This window comes from Ictalurus furcatus, chromosome 6 (assembly GCF_023375685.1).
Source record: "Ictalurus furcatus strain D&B chromosome 6, Billie_1.0, whole genome shotgun sequence".
In the NCBI taxonomy this organism is placed as follows: Eukaryota; Metazoa; Chordata; class Actinopteri; order Siluriformes; family Ictaluridae; genus Ictalurus; species Ictalurus furcatus.
The window spans coordinates 32,853,428-32,877,591 of NC_071260.1; the positions used below are offsets into that span (position 1 = coordinate 32,853,428).

The 24,164-nt window shown below is 38.2% G+C and overlaps 2 protein-coding genes across 2 annotated transcripts; both read left to right on the forward strand.

Annotated features, from left to right (window-relative positions):
- The first annotated feature begins 698 nt into the window (after positions 1–698).
- Positions 699–2,121, forward strand: si:ch211-184m13.4 (uncharacterized protein LOC798560 homolog). Its single transcript, XM_053627728.1, has 2 exons — positions 699–789; positions 1,003–2,121. Exon 2 carries the CDS (start codon positions 1,007–1,009, stop codon positions 2,021–2,023), a length of 1,017 nt encoding a protein of 338 aa, XP_053483703.1. The 5' UTR covers positions 699–789; positions 1,003–1,006; the 3' UTR covers positions 2,024–2,121.
- A 15,373-nt stretch (positions 2,122–17,494) lies between these two features.
- On the forward strand, positions 17,495–19,838 carry gpr183a (G protein-coupled receptor 183a). Its single transcript, XM_053627729.1, has 2 exons — positions 17,495–17,600; positions 18,495–19,838. Exon 2 carries the CDS (start codon positions 18,518–18,520, stop codon positions 19,616–19,618), a length of 1,101 nt encoding a protein of 366 aa, XP_053483704.1. The 5' UTR covers positions 17,495–17,600; positions 18,495–18,517; the 3' UTR covers positions 19,619–19,838.
- The last annotated feature ends 4,326 nt before the right edge of the window (positions 19,839–24,164 follow it).

The window sequence follows — 24,164 nt, forward strand, 5'->3', positions numbered from 1 at the left end:
AGGCGGTGATGATACAACCCTGCCAAACCACAGATGCTATCAGATCTCCAGCTCTGCTGCTGAAATCTGATTAGAATATATCATTTTTTTTTTAGAATCTTATTACACTGAGTATATTTATGCGTCATATCTTCAGACACTGTAAACAGTGTTAACACAGCTTTGCTTTCTGGAAGAAAAAAACAACAAGAACAACAACAAAAACATAACAACTTTTTTTCAATCCAGTGCACACCATGTAGATATTGATCTTCCTCATGTTTTGTTCTGTGGATACTGTGCAAGCACAACTTCACCTCAACTTCCTCTGTCTAAATAGGTCACCTTACATTGGCAGGTGTCTGTGGGTTTTACATGAAAAACTAACACGATATTTGCCCAACACTGTTGAAATCAATACACTTACAAAACCGAAACATAATAATACAGGCGTCATGGTCACCACATATTAAACACCACGCTCCATTACATCTCACTTAGACAAATCTATATCAGACCTAAGACCTCTGACATTTACACTGGGTATATCCCTGTGACCCCATTTTAAAAACCCGATTGAAGTCATAAAGCAAACTGGAAATTAACATAATTTTGTCACGCAAGACATTTTGAGCGAAAGAATTCTGCGGCTCTGTCACTGTGTCTCTTCAATGAGTGGAGTAGGTGTGTGTTTCTGAAGCTGTCACTGAACAAAGCCTTGCCAGCTCTTCTCCCACTCACTTCGCAACCCACAAGCGCAGAGAGGAACATCTGCTCTCACTGTGATCCATCAAACCTGCCGAATTAACAGTAAGTCATTTTTTTGACCTGATTAAAGCTATCATTTGCCCTAGATATGGTCAGTTGTTACAGATATTGACTTCTATGACATTATTCATCACTTATCATTATAATATCATATGAATCATGCGACCGAACAGATTCTTTACGCAGATATTTCACGCAATGGAATTTCTGAAGCAAAGGTTTTTTACTGAATGTTTTTGTCGTTTATCCTTCAAGAACCATGGCCACTCAATCATCTCCATCAAATGAAAGTATCTCCAACCAAACCTGCAACGTGTTCACCTACAAGGAATCAGCACGGATTCTCTTTCCCATCTTCTACATTATCGTGCTCGTCGTCAGTGTCTCAGGCAACAGCCTGGTCCTGTACATCACTAGCCAGAAGAAGAAGAAGTTCAACTCCACCACACTGTACCTGATCAACCTGGCAATCTCTGATACCCTCTTCACTCTTGCTCTTCCCGGTCGGATCACCTACTACATCCGTGGTTTTGACTGGCCCTTCGGAGATCATCTCTGCAGGCTCACTGCTTTTATCTTCTATTCAAACACCTACACGGGCATCGCATTCATGACCTGCATCAGTGCTGACCGCTACCTGGCCATGGTGCATCCACACAGATGTCTGAAGCTGAGGAGTCTGAAAGTGGTACGAGGCATCTGCATTCTGGTCTGGGCAATTGTTTTCCTGGAGACATCTCCTATGCTCTTCAGGAGCATGATTAATGAGTGGGAAGGTCAGCAAACATGCATGGAGTACTCCAACTTGGACGAATCTCCTAAAACCCCATATGTGCTTTTGCTTGCCTGTGTTATTGGGTTCTGCCTGCCCTTGGGACTTATCCTTGGCTGCTACTGCCAGATCAATTCCAAGCTTTCCAAAATGGCCAAGGAGAACCCCATGACCGGCAAGTCGGGAAAAAGTAGCAGGGCCAAGAACATAATATTGTTGATTTTGCTGAGCTTCATGTTGTGCTTCTGCCCCTACCACATCAATATCATGCAGTTCATGGTGCGCAGACTTCTCCATAAGCCTTCTTGTGAGGAACAGAAGGTCTTCAAGATGTCTCTTCAGATCACTGTGTCCATGATGAACCTCAACTGCTGCCTGGATCCAGTCATCTACTTTTTTGCAATTAAGACATACAAGCAGAGAGTAATGAGCCTTTTTAAGGGCTACATGCCCGCGTCACTTTCCTCAAAGAACGTGCCCGATTACAGCACCAGCAACACTTGAAAGCATCTATTTGATCTATTTGAGTAACTAGATGATTGAAAACTGATGCTGAACTATTGAAATCCAACAATCTGAAAAAAATGATTTTTTTAAAAAAAAATAACAATTTTGATAAATAAATTATTTACGAATGATTCCTCCAATATTTTGTAATGAATTGGCACATTGTCAACAAGCTGATAATCAATTACATTCAGCTAGCTGATGAATATTATCCAATTGAATATCATTTCACTGTCTTTGAATCAATTCTCCTTCATTTTCTGTCGGTCTGTTTTAAACTCCACGATCACCATAGTATTAAGATTCTGATAAATTGTCGATTGAGGACACAAATGTATGCTTATAATCTTTATCCCGTGATTTCTTTTCTGGAAACTATTGTTTAGAGACGTACAGGAGAAACCATGACTAAGGGACTGTCAATTGATCACAGTTAGCGTGTGAATGATTAAACACATTGGTATTTAGAAGGTCGTTTAAAGACTTTAATCTTCACTGAAAAAGAGATATGGAAAGGATATGAAATGTTGTCCAAACAACAACAACAACAACAAAAAGCTTTTATTGATACACAGCACGCTCAGCTTATATATTCCTACTATGTGCAGCTATACTATACACCCACCAGCAGAGGTGAAAGTATATGAATAATGGAAAACCCTATTCAATTAAAAGCAGACGTATCCAGCAAAAAATTCCTTTTTTTTTGTTGAAAGTTGAAAGCCAAATACGTTTCTACTTTTAATTTTACTTTACAGTATCGAAGCTAAAAAAGTCACTGATGAAGCTGTGACGTTAAGTAGGTCACACAACAGATGATGAAGTGACACGATTCTTGATATTTTTTTGATTTAATTGAATGCTTTAAATAGAAATTTACACACACACACACAAAAAAACCCCACAATTTTTTAATGTTCAGGGGCTCATTTGATTGATATATAGCATACTGTATAGTCATTGGCTGGATGCTGGATGAGCGAAGAGACCTTCAAGGTTTGTAACGGGTACTTTGAAGGTTTAAATAAATTTAAAAAATTAAGCAGTATGTTTGTTTTCTTCTTCTTCTTGGAATTGTAACTAAGTAAGAGTACAACATATTTCATATTCATAAATATGCCCAAAATAATGCTTAAGTATAGTGAAGACGTTCACTATACAGTTACTCAAGTATTTTCCACTCCTGCCTCTATCAGCAGAAATCAGTGCCTGTCCTGAGAGGTGCTGAATCGACTTGCTTTTGCCATGCAGTGAAGAAACAGTAACCAAGATACTTTTCATTTCTTATGCGTTTGTGTTTTTTTTTTTTTTGTCATTGTCTTCTAAATAATACATGTGACATTTTACTACTGTACGAATAATTAACATTTCCTGACATTTCAGAAACAGCATATGAAAAAAAAAAAAAGCTGATTTTACTGGTACTATGACAGGTGGAGAAATACACCCTTCTCCAAAGCTTCAGCAAAGCAAGTCGGTCTTCATCTGGATCAGTGGATCAGTGGATCAGTAAACTGTGAATAGGTTCAAATTTTAAATGTGCTATGAACCAGTGCTTTAATTTCTGCATTTAAAAAAAAAAAAGGTTTCTGTACACCTTTTTAGCAATGCTTGCAAATGTAGTAAATAAAAAAAAATCATGTACATTGTAACATATCAAAATGAATAAAGCTGATAGCTTGAATGTTGTTTACGCATTTTACTGGAGATAAGCTGCATTCTGAATAAACAGTTTGATCATGTTAGGCTATTTAATGGATTTTTATTTATTTATTTATTTTTTTCTGCAAACAGTCTGGCGATTTTTTCAGCAAGTTGGATAAAACGACACACACACACACACACACACACACACACACACACACACACACACACACACACAAAGATAGCTATTAACCAATAAGCTAACAAGTTCCAGTGATGGTCAGTCCCATTTTCAGACCATTATTTATGTGAAATATAGCATATATCATAGTATCATAGAAAAACAAACTACATTTATGAATTAGGGGAAAAACATATCACTTTGAACTACAACCATCAGACAATTCTGCTGTTTCGCATCGTTCTGCTGTTTTGCAGAATGTGCTCGCTCTCTTTTTTTTTTTCTCGGCCTGATTTGCACAACATGAGAGAGCAACGGTTAATATTACTAAGAAACTGACAAATCCATCAAAGCACACGGTTAAGACTTCAAGGAGAAAGAGCAGGGAGCAGGCACATACGTGCCAGGTTGAAGACTGGGGTATGTAGGTGTTAGAGCTACACGCTGGAGGCGCTTTTCTTCTTCCTGTCATATTTTCTCTTAACTCAGCTCTATGACAGGATATCATGATAACCACAGAACACATGCTGCTCTGTATTTCATACATCCACAAAACTATATATAGGTGTGCAGTTCAAGTAGAAGTATGCCAAAGCCTAAAAAAAGGAGTGTGTGGTTAAGATTCAGGGTTACTTGTTACTTTTATGAAAGATATTATTCCAGATTACAGTCTAAAACTTTCCGAACATACTACAAGTATTAAGCATTGAGAAAGTGGCACGAATGTCCCGAATATTCTTTATAGGATCAGGTCCTGAATATTCAATTGGCCTGTACACCAGTAAATAAAAACTTAACACTATATATATATATATATATGTGTGTACAGCCTTCAATGTTGTACAAGGGTACTGTGGTATTTTGGGTAACCTTACAACCAACCAAATGTAAAGAAAATGCATCTCAGAACAGCACTGTTATTTTTCAACCACAGTAAGTAACGTAAATAAGTTATAACTAATAACTTATTTAAACTAATAACTCACTGTACATTCTTTATGGCTATGATTACAATAATGATCTACGTACTTACTTACTTAACTTATTTACTTTACTTAACTGATGTTCTGTAAACCTGAGTGCAGAACACATTAACAATACAGAGAAAACATGCGTCGAGGAGAGCCAAATCGACAAAATGTTCAAACACGATGCTTGAATTGAATAGCTATTCAATTCAATCCAATTCAATTTGATTCGTTTAGCGCGTTTAACAGCGGACGCCGTCTCAAAGCGGCTTTACAGAAAGATATAAACACAGGGTAGAGATTTTAAGTGTGTGAATTTATCCCTATTGAGCGAGACGGTGGTGACGGTGGTGAGATAAAACTCCCTATGAGGAAGAAACCTCGAGAGGAACCATTTTCCATTGCACAACAATAAATGTACCTTTAAGATCATTTGAATGTTATGTAACGTTGGTATACAAACTTAAAATAAACCATAATTGCCCCTAATTGCTCCTCATTCCATTGATTGGTAGTATGTAGATAGGGTGTATCTTAGCTGATATATGACCTCAGTGTACAAAATTCACACAATTTCAGATTTGGCAACCCTGACACAGAACTGGCTGTGAATGACTACATACAGCAGGATTGTCAAGATGACTCACAGCAGGTCAGGAATATCATATTATTGAATGTTCTTTTTTCCCCTGACACAATTTTAATTTGTTTTTAACAACAACAACAAAAAAAAAGCACTGTTATATAAAATCAATACTTAAATGTCAAACACATTGGAACACAATGGCAATTTATTTAAAGGTTAAGTGTAACAGTGTGAGAGTCAAATGCAGTGTAAGGATCCATTTTCAGAAGTTTTTTTTATATATATATAGAAGTTCATAATCCAAATACTGTATCTTAGTCCAAATGCAGTCAGAAATCCAAAAGCCTCCGAAACTGTATTCATGTCCGAAGAGACAAAGTCAAAGTAAGAGACTGAGGGTCATACACGAAACAGGCAATATTAAGATAAATGGCTCAGAACTTACACACAACAAAAGGTAATTAGTGAATGTCCATCGTTAGTTTATACAGAGAATGGCAAGGAAGTGACCTGGAACTGTGTGTGTGATTGGCAGAGGTTATATCTGAACTCCAGGAAGTGAAAATCTGCTGGTTTTTAGGGGAACAGTCCTGAGTTTCTCTTACAGAATGTAAAACGTGCACATATACATATCTATAACAATCTTTCAGTATATAAACTTATATAAGTTTGTTCTCGTATAGTAAAGATCATATTAAACTAGGATATCTGAAAGACGTCGGGCAGCTCGGCACATTTATCTCCAAATCCGTACAGTGGATAGTATATCATCTTATTTATTTATCTTCCTGGTCTCAAAATCCAAACATGTGCAGAGCATAGTGAATCAGTTTACTGAATCGATCAGTTCTTCCTTCTCAGAGTTAACCTAAAAGCTCTTTGATGGATTATTATGCAGTTCTTGTAAGACTCAGTTGTATTACCTGTAGCAGGTTTTTGTCCTCGATGTAACCGTACAGAAATCTCGGCCGACTCTTCGTCCTTGCTCACCGAAAGGCTACTTTAGGTGACGGTACTTATTAATGATTACTGCATTATGGCCTGGCATTGGTCATAACAGCATGGTGTGAATTAACACAAGTCACTCAATTAAATATTGATGTTTTAGCCCAGTGGTTCCCAAACTTTTCCAGGGCAACGCCCCCCAAATGGCATTAACATTTGACCGAGACCCCCCTTTTGCAAGATGTCTTTAAAACACATTAAAAATATAGACTTCTGAATATATCCCCCCTTTTTTTATTATTAATAATTACATCTTACATCTTTACATTACATTAGGAATTGATTGTGTGTGTGTGTGTGTGTGTGTGTGTGTGTGTGTGTGTGTGTGTGTGTGTCTGAGAGTGAGAAAGAGAAAACATACATTTTTTTATTTTTCACGCCAAATTGTTGAGGCCCCCTGGGCACCCCTTGGCGGCCCCCACTTTGAAAACCACTGTCTTAGCCTATATAATATTCTCCTTATATCTGTTATCACCTACCTTCTTATACAAGCACGTTTTATAAAAATCATTTTAGATATGTTGAGAATTCAGATTTGCTTTTTTTTTTTTTTTTTCGTCCAGTAGGTGAAACGTGCTTACTGAAGATGAATTAATGAAAATGTACAGTACGTTCGTAGAAATTATACGGTCATGGAGTGAAACAAATTTTGAAGTGATTTACACGTAATGGCCTGAAGAACACTGGATTGAAGAAACAAGAGAACGTTAATTAGAGTACTGCGAAGCCCCCTATGGCTTCTGTCCGATCTGAAGTGATTAAGACTACAGCTTACTCTCTTCAAAGGCTATGCACTTCGCTGTGAAAATTTGTTGGTGTAGAAAGTAATAGCCATCTGTAATATTCAACGCCGTTTCTTGAAGCTAAAGACACAAACTTACATAAATGAGAACAATTATCACAATTTAACAATATGCATATGGAAGGAGCTGCTAAACATTCCCATGCCCCATGCTACCACCAATTCCATTGACCATTTACAGTTCACTTAGGTCTATGGGATGTACAGGACATAACCATTTATGTATATATATTATAACATTAGAATGACAGAATGAACAGAATGATTAGAATGAACATTAACAGAATGAACAGATAATGTGTTCTAAGAAGATAAGTAGAGGAGGTGCACTATTTTTTCCCCACAGGACATCTGAGTGACTAGGTTCCCGACAAAACACGAGAAAAAAAATCACACAAGGGGGAGGTTTTAGTTTCACAATGGTTTAAATTAGGCTATTTATTTGTTTATATTTTAGGAAACAGACCCCTCTAAATTAGTTAGAATAGATCATGGGCAGGAGCAAATAATAATAATTGGGGTCCCACTATGTCCATAGTGTAGATTGAGTAAAGTTGCTTTTGTGACCCTCTTGCTTAAGATGTCAGCCTGCAATGATCAATCACTTTCTGGTAAAAACCTGGCCAATGAAACTGCTTGGCTATTCTCACCAGTGTCATTTGCTGCTCAATGGGCCGGGAACAACCAACTGCTCACCTTCATCACTCACATGAAGCAGCTTGCCATCGTTAACTTTGTAGCACTCCTTGCCTCTGAGTGAAATTTTTTTCTCCTACAGAATTCTCAAGTAATGTCTTTAGGTATGGGGAAGCTTTCTGTGCTGCCTCAAAATCAGCTGATTGCAAGACAACATACAGTTGCAATCCAAGTGACTCAACCCCCCATTGCAAATCAGGTTTATTGTCAGAAAGTACAGACTTTCAGCTGTTTGAGATGAACAAATCAAACAAAAGGGATTGAAACAGATCAACACAACGAATGCTTCAAATGGTTTCCCCGAATTCAACTGAAAATGCGATTTATAATGATTTCTCCAGTCTCAAAATTATTCAAATTATTATTCTCTCACAACAGCACAAATATGCAAAGCAGGCGTTATCTCAAGCACACCTGACGAGTTCCGTTGACGTCGTTGAATTTACATATGTAGCAATTAGCTTTGTTGGTATGTTCACTGAGGATACAATACACACAGTCACAATAAGGACTTTCTCAAACCAAAAACCACGGGTGGAATAAACTCTCCCAGCTGCAGTGAATGTTAGCACAGCCACGTACAACTCAGGGCTCATGTCAGGGCATATGATCTAGAACAAAGTGGCATACACGCATGGAAAGCCATTAAACTCCAGTACAGGAAGCGGGTGGAGTCTCATTTCCAGCTCATTGACTCATGATGCATGTGGAAGGGACTGAGGACAATCAGCGCTGTAGACGAAAGCAGCTCTGAAAGCAGCTCTGTTAGGAAAGCGGCCGGCCCTGATAGCATTTCCAGCCGTGTTCTGAGATCTTGCACGGATCAGCTAGCAGGTTTGTTTACTTCTAGTTTCAACGAGTCCTTACCTGTGGTCCACAGCTGCTTTAAAAGATCTGTTGTCATTCCTGTGCCAAAGAACAATAAGCCCTCTTGCCTAAATGACTATCGTCCTGTAGCCTTAACATCACTTGTCATGAAGGTTTTTGAGAGGCTTATCAAAAGCTTCATCTTCTCCTCCATCCCTGACACCATCGGCCAACTCCAGTTCGCCTACCGCCTCAACAGGTCTACTGAGGAACAAAGGGAACTATGTGAGGCTGCTGTTTATAGACTATAGCTCAGCCTTCAATACCATAGTCCCACACAGGCTGGCCTCCAAGCTCAGGGACCTCGGCCTTAATGCTCCCCTCTGTGACTGGCTCCTGGATTTACTGACTGGTAGAACCCAGGTAGTGAGAGTGGGCCTGTTTACCCTGCGCACTGGATCCCCACAAGGTTCTGACCTGATCCCCCTGCTCTACTCTCTCTACACACATGATTGTGTGTCCTCTCACAGCTCCACTTCTATCATCAAGTTTGCTGATGACACAGTATTTATGGGCCTGATCTCCAACAACAACGAGGCCACCTTCCTTGACCAGGTGGAGAAACTTGTAGCTTGGTGCCAGGATAACAGTCTCTCCCTGAATATCAGTAAAACCAAGGAGCTGATTGTGGACTTCAGAAACAGTCAGCAGATGAACTACACCCCATTCGAGATCGCCGGGACCCCCATGGAGAGACTGAGCAGCTTCAGATACCTCGGTTTACACATCTCTGAGGACCTCAGCTGAGATGTGTCCGGGTCTCTGAACAAAGTCAGACAACGTTTGTACCATCTGAGAATGCTGAGGAAATTCAGGGTCTCCCCAGCAATCCTGAAAACTTTCTATACTGGGGCTATAGAAAGTTTACTGACTCAGTGCATCTCAGCATGGTACGGTTCAATCCAGGACTGCATAGCCCTGTGGAGAGTGGTGCACTTCGAGCACACCTCTGGGTTTTCTCTCCCCTCTCTACACCATGCGATGCAGTACGGCAACTGCTAAAATCTTCATGGACCCCACCCACAGTGTATATATATATATATATATATATATATATATATACACACACACACACATACTGTAAATTTATATGTATAATTATATGTTTTTTCTTATGCATATTCATAATTGAAACCTTTGTGCACTTTTACGCACTCTTGTGCCATGCTTACAGAGCTTTATGCGGGGACTTTTAAAATATATTATATATATGTTCTAAAGACATCAAGGCATATTATTGGCAGAATAATACATTTTTTTCAAGGTTTTTTTTTTTTTTTTTTCCAGAATTGAGTTTTTCCTGGACTATAGCACATTTAGGGAAATAAAGGTCACTACATAACCATGTGTGAGTCGCATTATTGTTAAAATTTCTTTCATACTGTAGGTCACATCATTATCATAAGGCATATTATCATTACCACACCGTTAATGCCTGTTGCAGGAATAAGCACTCACTGCCAATGCTGGCGCGAGCACTCCACGTGCCAGTCCGAATCCAGCCCGGATATGTCAACAGCCAAACTAAATATTAACACACCTGTTTCAGATTTTTCCTCAGTCACTCTGTCTACTTCAACAGCTTACCCACGCACCTTCTTCATCAGGTTTTGCCATGCTTTCAATGTACAAATCTGAGTGTTATTTCTCCATGTGTTGCTCTGGTTTCAACTCTCTTTTACCCTATATTGCACTTAGAACCACCCGCCTCTGATTTGTGATATTATAGAAATAATATCATCATTACGATCGACACATATATAGATGAAGAGTGATCATTGCACAAGAAAGAAAAGGAAAGCCGTAGCAAAAGTTAGTTTGAAGAAATCTAACGACAAGATTCATACCAAAGCGTTCATAGAACCAGAGAAGAAGAGAAAAAGACAGCAGACAGTAATGAAATTGGCATGTGCTGGATTTCAAGTCGCCATGTGAAGCTGATTGATGGACTGGCAGGCCTTGTATTTGTAAATCTCCTTTTTTTTATATGGGAAATAGAATAATGAAACATACAGTAAGGGTGGGCAGAAAATAAATACAAGAAATTCAAATCACTTTTTTAAAAAAAAAAAAAAAAAGAAAGAAATCACAACAAAAAATATAATTACTTGAATTTCACAATTAAGGCAAGTTTTGTCTTGTGTTTTGATAATGAGAAAAAAGCATGTACGTCCAAGATAGTGTCCTCCATTGTGTGTGTGTGTGTGTGTGTGTGTGTGTGTGTGTGTGTGTGTGTGCAAATATTTTGAAATCAGTTTTTGCAGAATATAATGAGTACTGTATGGAGACTACATGTAGTTTTTTACTCCCTGGCTCCAACGTTTGTATTCACTGACTTTTTCAGGCCACCAGAGGGTCCTCTATAACTACCAGGAAAACATACCAGAGGGTTTGTTGTTTTTTTTTTTTTTTACAACACGGTTGCCAAATGTTATCTGCAAGGCTCCAGTGTGGCTGTAAGTGTTCATTCCATAATCACAGCTGATTCCAGTTGTTTAATCAGTTGCTCTTAGTCTTTAAATAACTGGTGAGTTGTATCAGCTGTGGCTCTTGTGTAGCTGGAATGAGAAGCTCCGGGCACACTGATCCTTTACGGTCAAGTTCTGGTTCCTGTATCACAAAGCAGGATTCACTGGTTAGCTAGCTTGATCTTGGACCTTCTTGCTTGATTTCTTGCTGAATCTGATTACCATTTATTTATTTATTTATTTATTTATTTACCTGTGTTGAGACAGAGTTCTTCACCGCCACTAGAGAGTGCTACTGTGTAAATTTAAACCAAAGAACATTCTACAGTACGTACTACTGTCAGTCAAGTGCATTCAAGTGAACATTTTTAATCATGTAGGCAGGCAAGCCTGATAAACATTTGTAAATGTTTGCTCAATAGAACGAGCTCCTTAAAACCGATTCTGAAAGCCGATAGCATTCCGGCTCCTCGCCGTAATTATTCATTGTTCTAAAGTTACAGTGATGACTGGATGTATAATTCTGAGCAAAGCAAAACAATATACACTGATACTGGCGTTTGGATATCAGCACATGGTATGGCGTTTTCTCAAATGTCTTGAATCTTCATGAAGTCAGCAGAAACAGCCACAAACATTTACTTCCTGCTGAGGTGTTGCCACGAGTAGTTGCAAAGGCACAATCTGTTTTTTTTTTTTTTTCTGGTCAAACTAGCAGAGATGCACTAGCGGAGTAAGCGTAATTCAACATACTCGAATTCACACTCCATTGCTAGTGGGGAGTGGCGAGTTCCACATAGCCCAGATAGACAATTCATGAGTAGCATAACAAAATGCAAAGCTCTGTTACTAAGCACCGAAATTAGAAGAGAAATGTAAATCTTCCAGATCCTCAAGCACGAACAGCTGCACATTTTTTAAATACATATTGGACAGGATATCCTTTGCTTAACGACATCCTAGTCTCACAGGTCCTTGATTCCATCCTGTATCTTTCAACACTTGGTTACAGATCGTAGAAATATCAGATAACTTCACTCTGACTGCATTGCATCAATACATCCTAATGAAGCGCAGTATGTTCCCGTTGTAGTATTTCTGCTATTAAAACTACTACGATTACTGTTTTCTCCTAAAAACACAGAAAGAAAGGGGAAAAAAAATGTAACTGACTAGAAAGTTAAGAATGTTAAGGCCGAAGCAAAGCGCTTCAGCATGATGCATGATGCAGGTTCGGGACCTTACACATGCTGTAGACTGTATGTCCATGTGAGTGTCTGTTTGCCACTCAACAGTACATCAACCACATTAGTCTGGAAGTGCAAAACTAAAGAAGACAAACAAATCACGTCTCGGTTGATTAACCGCGCTTAAAATATTTGACATTTTTGTGGAAAGTGGAAAGTTTCTGTCATTTTTTTCCTTTGATTCATCTCTTTAAAGCATCACTATTTGTGTTCTTTCCATTTACTCTTATAACCAGAGTGGAAGATGAACGATTCACGTGTCAACACCATGTGGGAGTGAGTTTAAAAGAAAAAAAAAAGATTTAGTTCCCCAAATGGCTGGGCCTGCAGGGCACAGAGGTATTTGTTGTCTCATTTTTCAGTGACTAATGTCGGCTATGTTACAGTAAAAAAGTGGCCTGAATCTCAGTAAGTAATCTCGTGCTGCTGTTTATGTGTTTGTGTTTTAGCGCCATTTCACTTGCCATGGTGATGCTATCAGAACATCTTGCAAGGGGGTGGAAACAATACTTACAAGTTTACATATCTTGAAAATCTTGCAGAAAGCTGTTAAAACCGCTTAGAGTAGACCACACTTTCACACACACACACACACACACACACACACTTTTGTCTTTCTATCCTTGTGAGGACTTTTTATTAGCATAAATATTAATGCAGATAATAATAATACAAACAACAACAACAACAATAATAATAATAATAATAATAATAATAATAATAACAACAACAACAACAATAATAATAATAACAACAACAACAACAACAACAACAACAACAACAATAATAATAATAATAACAACAACAACAACAACAACAACAACAACAACAACAATAATAATAACAATAATAAGAAGAATAACAGTAATAATAATAATAACAATAATAATGTTGTGCACAAAGTGCTTTCCATAATCAAAGAAGAATAACAAAGAAAGAGAAAAAAAAGGCAAAGTGGATAAAAGAATTAAGCACCCCAGATCAACTAAAACAAAATTAACAAAAACAAAGCATGAAATAGGAGATGATCAGCACAGACAAGATTAAATAAATAAAGAAATAAATAAATACACAATAAATAAAGTCAATTAATTTATACAATATATGGATTAAGCAGGAAAAGTTAATGAAGATAACAAAACTAAAAATAAATAATAACGTAAAATAAGCATAATAATAATATATATATAAAAAAAAAGAGAGACAGTCTAGAACTGAACACCAGAACGTGCAAAAAAGCAAATGTAATGCTAATGCTACGCCTGCACTTAAATCGAACCCTAACCTTAACCTCACTTACCAAAAGGAAACCATCTCTCTCTTTCCGTTTTTTTTTTGTTTGTTTTCTTAAAAATGAAACAAACAAACAAGAAAAATAATCATGGGGACTCGATCAATTACCCCACAAGGTCCCCACTGAGATCTAAAAACGTGTATGGACACCCACACTCACCCACACATGTGTGTACACCCCCACACATCACACATCAGACATGAGACATGGCACATATATACATTAGGACACTTTCAGTGATACTCATCATAAAAGTCTGCCGCTCAGACGCAGCCCTTTGAAGGAGTCTTGATATGACTGTGTATAGACTGGAAAGCCACATCACTTGGGGAATAGATTTAAAGAAAAGCACCCTTTTCAACAATATCCTTCTGGTCAAAAACGTTGAGTTGAATTCTTAGCTATGTAAAAAAAAATATAAATAAATAAATAAATAAATAAATAAACGAACCCATGAATGAATCCATTGTATATAAGACTATTATAGAAACAAAGGAATGTTACTTCAGTTCCCAGCATGAAATGAAGCCAGCTTCCTGTAACTACTTTCCCGAAGCATGTCTATGCCAGCTATTATTCTCATTTACCAACACAAACACACACAAACACACAAGCTATGACATGTTTCACCCAGTAGCAATAAAAACATGAAATATCTACCAGAAGGATTCATTTCTACGCCAACAATTTGCAGGTTTTCATTTATTGGCTATTAAGAAATTTCATATGCGTCGTAATGTTATGATTACAGATCGCTATGGACATTTTATTTATTTTAATTTAGAGTTATAACCGTACGCAGAATCTCTGAAGTGTCTATAATGACCAGTTAAAGGGTACTTTTCTTACCATTTCAGTTGGTACACATGAAATGACTGTCAGTAGTGCTCTCATTTCGACGTTTCCTGTGTAGGATTAATCACTTTGATCCAGACCTCACCATATGGCTGTGTTCGTAACGGCAAACTATACCTGCTGTTCATCCTAAATCCCACACGATAGCGGTGCGAAGTGCACAGGTTGTGAATCACACTGATATTCTCAATTATTAGATGATTAAGAAGCCAGATTGTAGAAACTGGAAACAAACAAACCAGTAGAAGTGATCTGTTGGGAAATGGGAAGGGGGGGGGGGACAAAGGGTTTTTGAAATGCTTCTGAAGGGAAATCTGCACAAAAAAAAAAAACTAGGCTTGGTTAGTCTTAGCTTTAACAGTAAGGCTTTGATAGAGAGTTTAGACAAATTTATTAAGCAAAGGTGGTCAAAACATTAGGATGAACTGGGCTGAGGTGATTGGAGGGATAATATAGCTGTCTTCTGTATATACTTTGTGGAACAGGTAAGTGCACAATGTGCTGTCCGGCAAACCCAGGGTGTTATTTATTTATTTATTTATTTATTTATTTATTTATTTATTTATTTAAACTGTAGTACATTTCTTCATATTTCTTAGCGTGAATCCACCAAGCAGGTATGCATATTATCTACTCTAGTAGATCAGTTTGCAAGTTGAGATACTCTTCCTGTACGTGTCCTGCAGCTAAATGTTCATATTCATTAACTTACAACCATCATCTGGACAATTCTTTATTTATTATATCTTTCTCAAAGCAATTGTCATTATTTTAATCATTTTTAACACATCAAATATTTCATACATTTCAAACGTTTCTTCAAATAAACACTTTGCAGTGTTTCAAGTGCATTTTTGTTTGTTGTTTTTTTTTGTTTGTTTGTTTGTTTTTTGTTTTTTTGATACGACCTCTCGGTAATATTATAATTTTTGTTATTGGTGTAATTGACTCATTCATCAAAGTCAATGTCAAGGTCAACTTTATTATCATTCTGTATACTGCACCATGAAATGAGGTCGTTAGTGCTCCAGTACTACTGTACAAGACATACTTCCAATGAACTTCACAAACGCATTAAAGTAAGTGAAGACAAAACCCAAACTCACATCAAAAGCAGGAACCTAAACACAAAACACGATGTCTAGGATTTGTCTAAGACTATAATCATAATCTATAATACAGTGTATAAAAGTTCATCGTAAAAAAAAAAGTCAAAGCTCCCTGACAGTCAGTGTTTGCCCTCAGTACTGTGATTAAGGTGCTCCGGTATAGATTGAAGTCTGCGCTGAAGTCACCGGGTGCCCACGTGAGGTTTAATTTAATTTTAATTTTAAATGAATAATTTAGGTAATATATAAACATTTAACATTTAAAGTCTCTGTCAGTAATACGCATACAATTGCACAAGGATGTGCTGAAAACCTTATTTTGTGAACTTTACTCTGTCTTTTTCTCTTTAAAAACAGGATGACATCCACATCACAAGAAGCCATTTGATGTGGTTGAGAGAGCAAATCAACAGGTTTCACCCTTAAGACAGCTGAAGTTATTTGGTGAATTTCACATCTGGCACTTTCCATTTCAGTCATAGGTTTCAGGTCAGAGGTAACGGGCTTCACCTACAAAACGTCTGAAGTTCAATAGTTATATGAGAGGGAACAAAACTTGCCACAATAACCTCATTTTCTGATCAGAGTTGATGAATACTGGATTGCTACGGTGTATAAGCAGACGGGTAATGCGGTACTAAAATCAGTGCCGAAACTACTGCGGACATACATTGATTTTCGTTTTTAATGAGGTAAATGTGATGTCCTGTTCACGTTGCCATAACCGAGTATAGGTATAGAGTATGGGTATAGAGTATAGGTATAGAGTATAGGTATAGAGTATGGGTATAGAGTATGGGTATAGAGTATGGGTATAGAGTATAGGTATAGAGTATAGGTATAGAGTATGGGTATAGAGTATGGGTATAGAGTATGGGTATAGAGTATAGGTATAGAGTATGGGTATAGAGTATGGGTATAGAGTATGGGTATAGAGTATGGGTATAGAGTATAGGTATAGAGTATGGGTATAGAGTATGGGTATAGAGTATGGGTATAGAGTATAGATATAGAGTATAGGTATAGAGTATAGGTATAGAGTATAGGTATAGAGTATGGGTATAGAGTATGGGTATAGAGTATAGGTATAGAGTATAGGTATAGAGTATGGGTAGTATGTGGCAGTAGTGGCTTGCTGGTTAAGACTCTGGGTGACTGATCAGAAGGTCGGGGGTTCGAGCCCCAGCACTGCCAGGCTGCCACTGTTGGGCCCTTGAGCAAGGCCCTTAACCCTCTCTGCTCCAGGGGGCGCTGTATCATGGCTGACCCTGCACTTTGACCCCAACTCCTAACATGCTGGGGTATGTGAAGAAATGCTGTAATGTATACGTGATCAATAAAGACTCATTATAATAAGCAACTTCCATACTACGCAACTCCAGAGTCACTTAACACCATGTTTAAACTCTCCTTCTCACTCTGTGTGCCCGCTGTAAGTGACTCATGAGTCATAAACGCATGAGTATCACTGTTTCTTGCAGAACCATTTCTTGTATCCAAAAATGTCTTACACACTACTATTGTTTCTTTGTTCGATGTTCATACGGCAAGACATGAATAATGTTTTACAGCGGGAGAGATTTGTTTAGCTTTCAAAGTGTCATTTTGAAAACGTATGCATTCTATGGAAAAAAGAAAAAAAAAAAAAAAAAAAAGGCAGGCCTACCAACAGGAAATTATGTCAGTCACCATAGTAACAGTACCACACTGGAAAGAGAGTTCTCTTTTTCACTGATCATTTGCTCTGTAGAAACGTGGTCCAGGCAGAGGCAGGCAAGGCAACACCCATCACTGCAATGCCGACAGAAATAACACACACACGCTGACCATTTGTCAGGGGCACAAAGATTCGGTGAGTACACTTCTCAGAGTAATATTAGTGTTATATCCACTTTTTATTATTATTATTATTATTATTATTATTATTATTATTATTTTTATTATATTGGTTAATTTGTCCAAATTCAATAAACTTTCCACAACCTAATTAACAAAAGCTTAAATTTGTTTTAAATTATATTAACTCTTGATACATTTTAATTTTTAATATTTTGCTGATCCAGCATTCTAACAATGTATTCTATACGCACGATGAAATAAAAATTCGAAGAAAAATTCTAGCAAAATCTGTTCGTATTGTGTGCTCAAATTATTACTCGATCAAATACGGTCCCTGAGGTAAAAGCAGGGCAGTAGTAGTGTGTGACCATAGCCACAGATCCCTACCTGTAAAATACATCTCTATGACTGGTGCAGTTGTTACACAGAATGTAGACCAATAAGAAAATCTCTGTCAAATATGTCTTTACATGTACACAGGTAGGCTACAGTATAGATTGTGTACGTTTTATAGACGTTGCACAAACGCATGCGGCGTTCAGGTTTATATTAGTTTCTCGTATGGCAACGTTATTCACTTTGTAACAAGGACCTTAGAGTTGAAGCAGAGTTTGCTAATCATGCAGGCGGGCAGGAAACACATTTCACTTAACCTCGCGCGTACCAGAGTGTACTTGGTTGTATTGGGACCACCACTCATTGTGTGAATCAGTGATGAGTGATGCGGAACTGCTATTGTACTATAGACTTCCTCCAAACCGTGCTGCGGACTTCCTTCACCTACTAGTAAAAAAAAAAAAAAAATCTAAAAAAAAACTTACCAGCCAACTTCAGCTTCCTTTTACCATGTGTGAAAGTTGAGGTTGATATTGTGAATGTTGAAAAAAATATTTCTTTGCCTCCTCAGATCTGTTTCCACAAGTAGACCTCATGGCTATGATGGCAACTCCAAACAACAGCAGCATGGCTGTCTCCATTGCTGGCAACTGCACCAACTTGTATGATCATCGTGGGTGGGCACATGTGCTCCTGCCTGTGGTTTACACTTTCATTTTCGTACTGGGACTGTCAGGTAATGTTTTGGCTTTGCATGTCATCTGGCCCAATATGAAGAAGATCAACTCCACCACTGTGTACTCTGCCAACCTGGTGGCATCGGACATCCTTTTTGCACTTGCCCTCCCTCTGCGAGTGGCCTACTACGGGTTGGGATTCCACTGGCCGATGGGAGAGGGCCTGTGTAAGGCCACGGCTCTGCTGTTCTACATAAACATGTACGCTGGAGTGAACTTCATGACCTGCTTGAGTGTGGACCGCTTCATCGCCGTGGTGCTCCCACTGCGCTTCAGCTGCTTTCGTAAAATTCACAACGTGCGATACATCTGTGTAGGCGTTTGGATGCTGGTGCTGGCACAAACACTGCCGCTCCTCTCCATGCCAATGACCCATGTGGAGCATGATGGCTACATCACGTGCATGGAGTACCCCAACTTCGAGCAGGTAGATGGCTTGCCCTATATTCTGATCGGGGCCGTGTTTCTGGGCTACGGAATTCCTCTGGTAACCATCTTGGTCTGCTACTCAGCTCTTTGCTCCAAACTTCGTGAGCTAGCCAAGACAAACCAATTGACCGAGAAGTCTGGTCTCAGTCGCAAGGCCATTGGCGTAATATGTTGTGTCATCCTGGTGTTTGTGGTTTGTTACAGTCCCTATCACATAGACCTGCTACAGTACATGATCCGAAAACTACATTATCAGCCAGACTGTGGTGAGCTGCATGCCTTTCAGATCTCCCTGCATGCCACTGTCAGCTTTATGAACCTCAACTCCTGTCTGGACCCCTTCATCTACTTCTTTGCCTGCAAGGGCTACAAGAAGAAGGTGATGAAGCTGCTTAAGAGGCAAGTGAGCATGTCGTTATCTAGTATGGTTAGGACATCGCCAGATGAATCTTCCAAAGACATTGACAAAATCACCATGAGCACTAGATCCTGTCACAGGGAGAGGAGCAGCATGTTAATGGGTGACTGAGAGACACACAACTTCTGGACTAACTTCAAGATCATTAGGATAATTATGGATCACCATCAAACAATTCACACCAGACCAGAACACAACACGGTGCCTTGTCTGAAAATCTCGAGCATTTCATATCGTCGCTAACGACTCAATGCGGTATAATTTACTGTTCTTTCTTGAGTCTGTAGATATTTCTTACTTGTCAATCAGGTCTGTCCTTTGTAATTAGTTTGTTTTCTATTATTCCTTTGAATAGCAAGCTTCATTAAATTGTTTAAAGACAGTTAAATGTTTCTCTTTAATGGTCTTCAAACTAAGAGCACCACATTCTGTCAGATATCTGCAATCGTTTCAGAAGGGAATGAGTCGGAGTGGGTGGCGTTGTGGCCCAGCGGGTAGTTTGCCACCTCACAGCTCCAGGGTCCTGAATAAAGTGGTTACTAATGGTCATGAATGATGAATTAATGAGCTGGAGACCAAATATATAGCATGTAAGATATGAAAGCAATATAACCAGGATTAAACCATATTGAAAACTTTGCTTTGCTTTTCAGCAATTAGGGACTGTATTTGCCTATTTGGAAAAGTGTGAAAAACTTACAAGGCAGGTGAAGCCCTTTTCTGACATATTTTTAAAAAAAAAATAAATAAAAAAATAATAATAAATAAATAAAATTTCAGAGCAAGACATCCGATCAAATTAAACTGGGTAGGACGTACATTGTGAACCTGTAGACACTGTGTAATTTAATGGAAATGCCTCAAGAGGGCACTATAACACATCTTAACACAGAGTGCGCTCGCTGTTTACAACGCATTGACAATTTACAGTGTCAGAAATGTAAAGTCTACAACGTAAGAGTGCAGACCATCCGAATGTAAGTACTTTCATCATCTGATTTTCCTTAGAAACCAGCATTTGTTGCTCTCCAATAAATAATAATCAGAGAGTAGACTGACAATATTCAGACATATTCAGAATATTCAGTCAGGGGAATTTTCTATTAAAAGTAAAAAATAAAAAAGAAAGAAAGAAAAATGTTGAATATCAGTCTTATCTGTGATTAACAACATGTCCCAGATTTAAAAGGTAGCACCTGCTCCAGGACGGATGTACAATAGCGTGTGTAGTAAAATTACTGACAGTTACAGGAAGTGAAAGTTAATGGTAGTTCCCGAGTTGAGACAATACCTCTCAGTTCAACAAATGTTGGATAAGACACGCAGACAAAATACTTTCAATTCTGTGTGTACTGTATCAGGCCTTACATGCACTATATGATGGGCAGGCATTCAGGATTGGCACTGACAAACAAAACAATCAAAAAAAAAAAAAAAGGAAGGGAGAAAGAAAGAAAGAAAGAACATTATGAATGATCTTTATTTGTTTTCTCCATGGTTCAGCTGGCAGATCTGGTATAAAATCTAAAATACTGGGAGAATTCTTGCCACATTGGTTCATTGGTTCCTCTGAATATTATTGTGCCGGAATGTTTAATAAGCATTAATTTTTGTTACTTTTGCCTAAGATATACTCAGCAAAAAAGACACGTCCTGTCACATTCAACTGCTTTTATTTCCAGCAAATTTCTTAACATGTGTAAATATTTGTATGAACATAAAAATATTCAACAACTGAGACATGAACTGAAGAAGCTCCACAGACGTTTGAGGAACAGAAATGGAATAACGAGTCCCTGAACAGAGTGGAGGTGGATATCAGAAGGAACAGTCAGTATCTGGTGTAACCTCCAGCTGCTTTAAGTACTACAGTGCATCTCATCCTCATGGACTGCACCAGATTGGTCAGTTCTTGCTGTGAGATGTTCCTCCACTCTTCCACCAAGGCATCTGCAAGTTCTCCATCACGTCTTGGGGGACACACGCTTACATGTAATTTTCCACTGCGAGGACGATCAGATGTCCTTCCTGTCTCCCTGTAGCACCGTCTCAGACGTCTTATGTTACAGACATTACAGTTTATTGCTCTGAACACATCTGCAGTCCTCATGCCTCCCTGCAGCAGGTCTATGGCATGTTCACGCAGGAGAGCAGGAACCCTAGACATCTTTCTCCTGGTGTTTTTCAGAGTCAGTAGAAAGGTCTCTTTAGTGTCCTAACTTATTGTAACTGTGACATTAATCACCGAGCGCCTGTAAACTGTTCGTGTCTTAAGGACTGTTCCACAGCTGCATGTGCAATAATTGTTTACGGTTCATTGAACAAGCGTGAAAAACATCCTTTAAACCCTTTCTGATAAAGATCTGTAAAGATTATTTGGATTTTACAAAATCTTTAAAATACAGTCTCCTGAAAAAGGGAACGTTTCTTTTTTTTGCCGAGTATATCAATGATTGTATATTGAACTGATATAACTAATGCCGATATGTGTCTAGTATGTAACTTTATGGAAGTTCGTAAACATATAACAATTATCATTCACCTATATATAAAAACAAGCTCGAAATGGCTTTAAATTATGTTAAACAAAGAAAGTTTTAGATTGAGCCCTTTGAATGATAAGGTTTTGATTGACAGTCCTGTGGTTTTAATATATTGAATAAATACACAAAGTTTTGACACCCAATATGATAATCTCAGATACAGCTTTTTCTGCTTTTCATGTTTTGGTGTAAAACCCATATACATATACACTCGCCATACTAATAGAGGCAAAGTTTTTCCAATCTTCAGCTGTCCGGCCCGTGCATATTGTAGTCTCAACTTCCTGTTCTTGGCTGAATGGAGTGAAACCTTATGTGGTTTTCTGCTTTTGTAGCCCAGCTGCCTCGGGTTTTGACCTGCTGTTCTTCTGAAAATCCCAGGAGATCAGCAGTTTCAAGTTTCATGCCATGGTTGAAGTCACTGAGATCACATATTTTCCTCATTCTGATATTTAATTGGAGCATTAAATGAAGTGCATGGTCCGTATCTGCATGGTTTCATGCATGAAGTTGCTGTCACGTGATTGGCTCATTGGATAATTGCAGAACTTTTACAGGTGTTCCTAATAAATCGTCCATGTTAGTGTTATATTTAGCGTCTTAATCCGCTGTAGTAGGACTATCACGCTGCTGATCTGCTAAAGTTATTGTGCTAAATGAACAATTCATAACTTGTGTGTGTGTGTGTGTAGGTGTTTAGGGCCATATACACTGAAATTAAAATTCTAATTTAATAGTAGGCTGAAGACAGAAAAAAGTTCTATATATATCTTTTTGGTGGTACTGGTGGTCTGGTGTTCCGGGATTTGTTGCTGCAGTCTTCGGGCTGAAATCCCCTTGTGGCATAGATAAACACTCAACAGGAAGTAACGGGGGTGTTTTGTAAGAACAGAACAGACAAGTGGCAAACATGTACATATAGTAAAAAAAAAAAAAAAAAAAAAAAAAAAAAGGAAGAAGCTTTTTTTCTTCTTCTTCTTCTTCTTCTTCTTCTTCTTCTTCTAAATGTCTAAGTCAAACATAAATAGTGACATACACACAGGCCTAAGATTTTTTTTTTTTTTTTTCTTAGGATAAAGTGTTCATCATAATTCCCTGATTTTCTGAAGTTTGCTCATTTATTTCAAAGTTAAAGTAAATAGGCTTTTATATATATATATATATATATATATATGAATTAGTTGTCATTTACATGAGCACCTCTTGTCCTTACTCTACACTACGTTTAGAATTGTTCCATTTTCTTGCCATGTATTTTATGGGGCGCTAAATGCAGAACGTTGAATACTTGAAGGCCATTCTGACACATTTAGATGGCGACTCGTGAAATTATAAAGTTTTGGTGTAAATATTAAATGTACTGTAAAAGGTAAATATAAATGTTAAATGTAAATGTAGAAGTTACGGTCAATGTTTTTGTTCGTATGCTAACTGACGGCGCTCTCTGAGAAAGTGGGTCATGGGAAAACACAGCACTGGTAGGGTTGCCAGGTTTACACCGTACTGTGCTAGGTTTGGAACAAGGTTGAGGCTGGAAAAAGCTGGTGGCATTTTTGCTCTGATTTACGAAACAGTCCGCGGCCACTGAGATCCTGTTGTAAGGCGAATAATTGGAATGAAATCGAATCAGTTTCTTCAAACATATGCTATGGTGAAGGGGAAATTTGTAAATGCAGACAGAGTAGGCCTATCTACATTGTTCAGAATCATTTCTGTTTTCTACAGAAGTACAGAAAGGCCATGAGTTTCTCCAGAAAGGCCATGAGTTATTTTTTTTCTTGTGATTTTAAGATAACAAAAAATGGTTTTCTCAAGATCGCAATTTATTTTTCTTTTGATGTTGAAAGACACTATTAGGCATATACTACACTCGCTGAACACTTTATTAGGAACACTATACTAATACATTTCATTTACATTTATGGCATTTGGCAGATGCCGTTTATACAACTGAGCGATTGAGGGTTAAGGGCTAAGAGCCTTACCTTAAGGGCCCAACAGTGGTAGCTTGAACTCCTGACCTTCTGATCAGTAACCCAGAGCCTTTAACCACTGAGCCACCACTGCCCCATATTAATACTGGGTAGGGCCTCCCTGTGTTCTCAAAACCTCAG

Coding starts and splice junctions, on each gene's coding strand:
- si:ch211-184m13.4 (XM_053627728.1), top strand. CDS start 1,007: ATGGCCACTCAATCATCTCCATCAAATGAAAGTATCTCCAACCAAACC.
- gpr183a (XM_053627729.1), top strand. CDS start 18,518: ATGGCTATGATGGCAACTCCAAACAACAGCAGCATGGCTGTCTCCATT.